This window comes from Macadamia integrifolia, chromosome 5 (genome assembly GCF_013358625.1).
Source record: "Macadamia integrifolia cultivar HAES 741 chromosome 5, SCU_Mint_v3, whole genome shotgun sequence".
NCBI classification, from domain to species: Eukaryota; Viridiplantae; Streptophyta; class Magnoliopsida; order Proteales; family Proteaceae; genus Macadamia; species Macadamia integrifolia.
In genome coordinates, this window is record NC_056561.1 from 25,444,740 (window position 1) to 25,453,014 (window position 8,275).

Below are 8,275 nucleotides of genomic sequence, written 5' to 3' on the forward strand. Positions count from 1 at the left end.
TCCAACAACCAAAAAAAAAAAAAAAAGACGCAACAAAAGAAGAGAAAGTCGAGAAGAGAGAGAAAAGAGACCCATGCCTATTCGTAACTCTTCTGTAAGTCGCCCTCTCCATTCTACTTCCATCAAAGCCATGCCTCCTCTAAAGTCTCACCTGCTCCCTCGTCGACAGCAAATTCCGTCTACAAAAAGGAGAGCCAACCCCTCTTTCGGTGATTGAATCCCAATCTCCTTAATCGATTTCCTCTCTATTATTTGTTTTATTTCCCTATTAAGTTGATGGAGGGCCAGTAGGGGAAGGGAAGAAATCCCTAAAAAAACTCATAGTTGCAAGAAAGAGAGTGGAGTCACACAAAGAAGGGGAGAGGGAGGGGAATCACACACGCTCAACCCACAGGCACACACCACAATATCAACTCATAACTTCAAACTTCAATTCTATCTTTCTCAAATGGTTACAAGCATATAAATAGGATATTTAAAAACTCTAACATGGAAAGAAATCCTAAATGAAACTAACTCAAAAGAAAAAAAAGAAATCCCAAACCAATTCTATGTCCTACATATACAGCTTCGCAAAAATAAACAGAATAAAATAAACTAAAGATATTATTCTCTTAAATAAAATAGACTATTAAAATCCTACTAGACCCATGACTCAAATATGGATCTGGTTCATCTCTGACTAGATACCCAGATGGGTATGGATTGCTCCAGGATGCGCATAAAGACAGCTCCCCCTCAGTAGAGCAAGGATTTGGGTTGATATGACTTATGCTAGTTCCACCATCTGTGACACCAAAGGAAAGCCCACCTTCTGTGCCACCATCAACCACATCTAGATGGAGAGCAATCTTCGTAGATGGACCTCCAACTCTTGCTCTTTTGATAAGATTTGGAATACTATCTACTTCGATGTCTCCTCAAAAATTACCTCTATCTGCCATCATTCTGTTAGAAATTCCTTAAGGAACAAACTCATCGTTGTCTTCTAGGGTCTCCCCCCTAACATTCTCTCCACCCCTAGTTTGTCTAGCCCCTTTTGGTTTGATGTATTGGTAACCTTTTTTGTTTTGTTTTATCCCCCTCCCCTCCCTCCCAACTCCTCAAGATTATTCCTTTTAGGCTTCCCCCTCCCTTCCCAACTCCTCAAGATTATTCCTTTTAGGCTCCCCCCCCCCTCTTTCCCCCCCCCCCCCTCTTTCCCTTGTATATCCTTTTCCTCTTAGTAGTAAATTTATTTATTCATCCAAAAAAAGTCATCAAAAATCAACATTTAAAGAAATGTTCTTTTTCTCTAATAAGTTTGACTAGTCAAATGATTTTATTATTACACGAGACTTTTTGTATTAGGTAGAGCCGAGGATTAAAGTATCGATATCGGTCTTCGAATCAGTGCGATAATTTTAGAGATGTATTGGAGCGTATCATATTTGAGATACACAAGATATGCTAAAGATACGAACAGAAATTGAAAATGTAAAAATAAATACAGTTCATATAAAAAACATAACAAATAAGCAATATATAACATATCATGCATAAACACTAAAATGGAGAACATCGTATCAAGGGACAAGTGCACTCAATTGAAATTGTTATAGAGGTTTCTTATTTTTATTAATAGTCTATTGTCAACTTACTGAAAAATTTTAAAATCTATAAACAAATAGATGCAATGATTCATGTTTGGTGTTTTATTTTCTTTTACCTAAATCTACACAAACATAGCGAAAAACATAAGTAAAACAAACATTTTGCAAAGAAGTTTGAATTTTTTCAAGTAATCTGTTTTGTTCTATAATTAGCTTAGGGCTGCAATAGGGCCATGCTCCTTAAAACCCAAGCCCAACCCTGAGTCCTAATAATTGGACCCAAGCTCGCCCAAAACCTTGACTTAGGGCCTAAAAACTTCAACCCAAGCCCAACCCTACAGAGCCCAGGCCCACCATGATTGGACAAGGCCAGGTACACCCTGATTTGCCATCAAGGGCCAGCTATAACCTAACCCTACAAAATATGAAATAACTAAAAATTCATTTGATTTTGAATCTAAATCCCTTGGAATTGAAAAGTACAATAAAAATTAAATCTAAAAACATCATTAGATAAGAAATTTGAGTAGTTTATACAACCATAGAGGAAATTATTACCAAACTTTAAAATTGGCAATCAAACACTCAATAAATCAAGGTCAGGCTCAGGGCAGTTCGAGCAAGCCCCAGGCCTCAACCCTTACCCGCCATGTCCTTGACTCAGAGCCAAAAAATTTCAAGGCCAGGGGAGCCTCAGGGCTAGAATTTTAGAACTAGCCCTTTGCAAGCTCAGGAGAGCCAAGGGCGGGTTCGAACTGCCAAGGCCAAACTTGCACCCCTATTTTAGCTTCAATTGATGAATTTTTATGCTTCAATCTTTTAAACATCAGTTTGATTCATAGATTCTGAAACGATTTCAATAAATGATTCAAAGCCTCAAGTATAAGAAATAAAAGGGAGATCAATTGTGAAGTTGTGCATCAAATTTTGGAAACTTAAGTACCATCAACAAGAATAGGCTTTGTTTCGAAAGAGAAATGATATTTATCTGAAGTATCGGTACGTAATGTTGTGTATCAGTTGTGTACTAGCCCAAATTGTATCAATATCAACTATACAATATGATAAGGACTGATACTATAAACATTGGGTCGAGCACAAAACCAGCTTCCAACAAGTCTGAGATTACTTAAATCTAAGTCGTAATGATAAAGTTATGTTCCAATCAAAATTATTTTAAAGTTCGTGAATATTGTTAAAATCGTTTGAGTGAAAATAATTTTATAAACATCAAAACAAAAGAATATTTTACCACACTTTTGGTTTTTATCAATGTTTCACTATGATAAGATTTATCAAATCTAGTCTCTTCCTAGTTGGTGTCTTTGACTCTTCCAAAGCTCGTCTGCTCGAGCTCACTGGATTCCTACTTGGTTCTCTTCTTGTTAAATACCTTGGCCACCCCCTCATATCTTCCAGGCTTATTGCCCACCACTATGCTCCCATGTTGAGTCGAATTCGCAAGACTCCAATCTGGAAAGGAAAGCTTCTTTCTTATGCAAGTCGTCTAGTGCTTTTCTGATTTGTCCTCCGATTTACCTACCTCTATTGGTCAGGATTTTTCCAACTTCCCAAATCCATCATCAAGGCCATTGAATACCTCTTCTATACCTTCCTGTGGAAGGTACAAATTCTGTCAAATTCCTGCACCCTCTCCATAAGTCCTCTGTTTGTCTTCCTAAGTCTGATGGAGGCCTTGGTGGGAGAAGAATAAAGAGTTGACATCCTCAATCTTATTTGGAAGTTGGTCTCTAAACAATCCAATATTTGGGTGTATTGGCTCTACTCTTCCCTTCTTCGTAAAGATTCCCTCTGGAACACCAATATTAACCTTAATTCCTTGTAAGTGTGACGTAAGATCCTCCATGTTAGGCCTCTTGCCCTAAAATGTCATTCGATCCTGCATTGGTAATGGAGCTAGCACCTCCTTCTAGCTTGACAACTGCACCCGGCTAGCATGCCCTCCCTGATTATTGGCTCTAGATCAGTTTACTCTTTTAGTCTCCACAAAGCTTCCCCTGTCTCTTTGATCATCTCATATGGCTCTTGGTCCCCCGCTTTAGATATTCCTTGTCTTGTTTCTATTTGGCAGTCCCTCCGCACTCTCCCCCCTTCTAACAGACTGATAAATCAATTGGTCTCCATCCTCCTCGAGCTGCTTTTTCTCTTCTTGGAACCTTGTTCGATCATCCGATTTCTCCATTCCTTGGTATAAAGTAGTTTGGTTTAAATCCTGCATCCCCCATCATAGTTTAACTTTCTAGAGAGTCTTCTCCAACTGCCTCGCTATCCAATTCTTCCTCATTTATCGCCATATATCTGTTTCCCTCGCATGCTGCCTTTTCTGGTGTGGTTTAGAGGATAGTAACCACTTACTCGATCAGTGTTTGTTCTCTGCCTCCATCTGGAAGCGTGTCGTTGCTAAATGTGCGCCTGATAGGAGAAGGCCCCTACCCCTTCAAAGAGAATGAATATGGATTGTTATGACTTTTACTGGTAGATCTATCTATAACACTGCTGGGAAGCTCACCTTTGGAGCCGCCATCAACTGTATTTGGATGGAGCTCAACCTTCATAGATGAACTTTCAATTTTAGATCATTCAACAAGGCTTGGAATTCCATCTACTTTGACGTCTCCTCCAAACTTGGCTCTATTCCCCACAGCTTGGTTGTTGATTCCCAGGGAACAAGCTTATGTTGTCTCTTAGGGTTTGCCTCTATATCTTGACCTCCCCCCTGCCCTTTAGGGTCAATTCCCCCAGGTGGTGCCCCCCTTTGAGGCCCTGAATTCCCTCCCCCTTTTCTTCCCTTGCTATTGGATTTTAATTCACCCAAAAAAAAAAAAGATATATGAAATTTTTCAGAAGCAAAATAACTCAATGATCCAGATGTTGGATCACAAGAAAGGGTCAATAATCAGGTATTGGAAATCATCCCAAAAACAGGGGTTCCGCAAGGAGAAAGATGGCCAGAAAATTCCCCAAAACAAGGTGCCAAGAGTAACAATATATCAACAAACCAGGGGTGGAATAGGACCGAGGATAAGAACTGTGAGCTCAAGGCACTTTCTGACCCGGCTCTAAACCAAGATGTATTTTTTTTGTCAAAAATCAACAAGCCATGGGGTGGTCAAAACTGGTCAAAATTACCGAAATAAGCAAAATATTGCCGAAACCAGTCACAAAATTAATTCAACCATGTATCTCGTCATGGTCCAGCTCGAAAGTGGGAAGTTTTGGTCGAAACTTTAAGTTTCAAGTGAGATATAGATATATAAGTACAACTGTAGGAGTCCATTCTCCACTAATATTAAACATAAACAGAGAGAAAATAGAAGCAAAACGTTCATAAGCAGAAAAGGCTAAAAATAGAGTACTGTCAAATGCTATGTAGCGGCAAAAAAGGGGTGTCGTGAATCCACAATAATGATGCAGCAGTGGATGATATTCAACAATATAGCTTAGGGCCTTAATGCATAGAGATATTCATGCGCAGAATAGATATATATTCAGCAGTAAGTTTTATGTTCAGATTATAATGAAGAGACCTCCATGCACAAGGAAGACATAACATAAACAGCAAACCAGCACCTTCAGCCAACAGCGCATGTGATCAGCAACAGAAAATAATGTGCATGGAGAGCAAGTAACATCAACAATAACGAAACCCAAGAAACCCCAGTTTTTTTTTTTCTTGAACAACTAGGGTTTCAGGCTTTCAGAAGGAACAACACAATTAAAGAAGGAAGTTAACAGAAGAAAAGCAAAAACTGAAGAAGATTTTTTTTTCTACTTCATCACGACCCTGATACCATGGTACAAAATCAGAGCTTAACAACCAAGATAGTGTAGAAGAAGAGAAGAGAAGAAAAAAGAAACACGAGAGGAAAGAGAGGAGATAGTTACTTGTTAGATTCTCCTACCATGGACTAGTGATATATGTACAATCATAAGAATCCATAATTACAAGTTGAGGACAACTCTGACTTACGTTATTACACACAAGATCTCGTGAAGAAAAGCCAATAGGCAATAACAAAGAAACTGGTACAAGAACGAATAAACAAAATCCACAATTAATAGAAAAGGAACATAACTATCACCTATCAACTTTAACAACAACAATAAACCTAACACCCCTCCCCCCAAAAAAATAAAAGGCAATAAATATTTCCAAAAGTTTATAAAGGTTATACCTCGAATCCTTGCATCAAACTCCTTTTCCTTTAGTTGTTCTTGAACAAATTGTTTCAGATATGGAAGAAGTGAATGTAATAGGTATTTAGAGTGCCGAACTTTTTCAGCATCACTTATCTGAACTTTCGACTTCCTCAGCTCCTACAAGTGAATCAGGTATTGGCTGTCACTAATAGATAAAGCAGCCAGAAGAAATGTGTAAGGCATGAAACAACCACCAACCAACCTTAAGTCCTTCAGTTTTACGTAAACATGCTTTGCAATTGCAGTTTCCACAACAAAAAGGGCAAAGATTTACAATTGCATCTTCAGTCAACTGAGGATACCTACAGTCACAGTGCACAAGAAAATTTCAATTAAAGAAAAAACCTTTCTAACAACTAAACAACTGCTACAGAAGTTTATCAGATCACAAACTGAATCAGATATAAACAGCAATGAAGAACAATTAGATAATACATTGACTGCAGCAGGCATTGGAAAGGGATCAGTCATTTGATCCCAGCCACCTCACACACATCTCTAGCTCTCTCAAATTTTTGTTTGACTGAATAGTTTTACCTGCCAATTTTACCAAATGGCAATCTAGAAAATCTCTACTGAGGAAACAGAGGCCATTTCAAGGTTGGCATCAGGTAATGCACCTTCAAATTCGTGATACATTGTGTCATATTCAATTTATTCAAAGCAATAGTTAGCCAAAAAGAGATTCCCACAAATGTATTGTAGAAAACTTCAATAAATCTCAGCAAGTTGCATCCTCACCAAAATAGAAAATCAGTAAAAGTGACTTGACATACCATTTATGTACAGCAATAACAGTATACATATTGTAGCATGACCCAAGGTCCCAAACACAAAAATAATCTTCTAATATAGTGAGAAAAACTATTATTAGATCAGAGTGGGTCCATTACATGCGCTAAACATTCAGACAAAGTACGAACACCCAATACAAAGCCATCCTTTTTAAGACATAAAGTGAGCAGCTAGAACATGAGGCATTACATTAACTACCCTAGGAACATATGCTAGCTGAACTACAGACATAAAGTTGCCTAAGCATCCATAGTTGTCAAGGCAATACCAACATGCCAACGTGAAATTCTAGGTCCTAGGCGACGACCTGCCACCAAGTTGTGTAGGCACCAAGGTCCAAAAAATCCGCCGGAGAAACAGGAGAAAATGGGAGGCATAAGAGGAAGGACGGAAAATGAAGAAAAAGAGCAAAATGGAGAGAAGATGCAGTAAAATCTGCCACAATTGCTGGAGTTGCAGCACTGCTGCAACACCAGAAGAAGAACAAGAAGAACCAAACTATCCCACTGCATCTTGGTCCCACTACAACTGCCACTACCGCCTTTGTAAGAAGAAGAAGAGAGTAGCAAGCTATCTGTCCCGCTGCATCGACCACAGCTGCGCCCATCTTCTTGTATCGAAAAGGAAGAGTATACTGCAATAATAACAGTAATTGGAAAACCAGGTTTTCGACTTGACTTGCCCTCCTCAAAACCTGGTGACTCGGTGAGTTAAACCTAGTCAAGGCGAGTCACGTTTTTCCATCTTAGCATCGATCTGTATCATCCATGAATCATGACCATTAGAAACGCGAGTTAGAATACATGTTTTGATCTACCAAGAAAAAAAAGACTTTGAAAAACCAGAATACTATGTAGGTGGTTTCTCAAAAAAGAAAATATTTAATGATGAAGCAAAAGTCTAGACTAGAAGACCTATTCACCCACCATTCATATGGAATCTTGGAAACCAATGACGTAGTCACTTCATAGTCCACAGCCACCACTACCCCAAGGCCCAGATAAAGAGCATTAGCATGGTCTCTGAAGCCCACCCAACCCCACTAAATGACAATATTTTTCAAAGCAAAACACCCCCACTCCCTTCTCTATTTGTTCTACCATCTCTCTTTGTTCTTTGGTGTTGCAATGCCATTGCTTCACAGTTTGAATGGGAAGCAAGAGAAAAGAGTGGAATGGCAACAGTCAGCGTTCTTCCACTGCAACTGAGAATCCAAGACCATCACATTCCAGCTGCCACTCCTAATGAGAAAGAGATGCAATCAAGTACAAATCAGAGGCTGAATCACAAGGTAGAATGGAGTTGCAGCAACAACAACCATGGTTGGAAGTGAGATGTGGAAGGTTGTGCTACAACAGAGGAGTGATAGGGGGTGAAATGTTGTGCTAAAAAAGCTGTGACCAGATGGGCAAAGGGGGGAGGGAGAGAACCAGACTTGGCCGATTATCCTGTGAATCGAGTAAACTATGAGTCGAGGGAAAATCTGTCTGACTTAGACCGAGCCTTGCCATATTTTATGCAAGGGCGAATCTACACAACTTTTCACCAGATTTTCAAAATTTCTGACCAGACTCAAATAACTCACCCGAGTCAAACCCTGGTTTTCAACTAGCTTTTTTTTTTCTTTTTCTTTTTTTCTTTTCTTTTCTTTTCTTTTTTTTTTTTTT

General features: G+C 39.0%; 1 protein-coding gene across 3 annotated transcripts in view; it reads right to left on the bottom strand.

The window, feature by feature from the left end:
- LOC122078449 (lysine-specific demethylase JMJ25-like) overlaps window positions 1-8,275 on the bottom strand; it is a 52,096-nt gene that overhangs the window by 38,575 nt on the left and 5,246 nt on the right. For all 3 annotated transcript variants that reach the window (XR_006140071.1, XR_006140072.1, XM_042644432.1), the window contains exons 3-4: window positions 6,016-6,115; window positions 5,789-5,930 (exon numbers count right to left, since the gene is read on the bottom strand). Coding sequence is in view for 1 of the 3 variants with exons in the window: in XM_042644432.1 (XP_042500366.1) it covers window positions 5,789-5,930; window positions 6,016-6,115 (242 nt within the window). In the remaining 2 variants the exon portion in view is untranslated. The remainder of the gene's footprint in view (window positions 1-5,788; window positions 5,931-6,015; window positions 6,116-8,275) is intronic.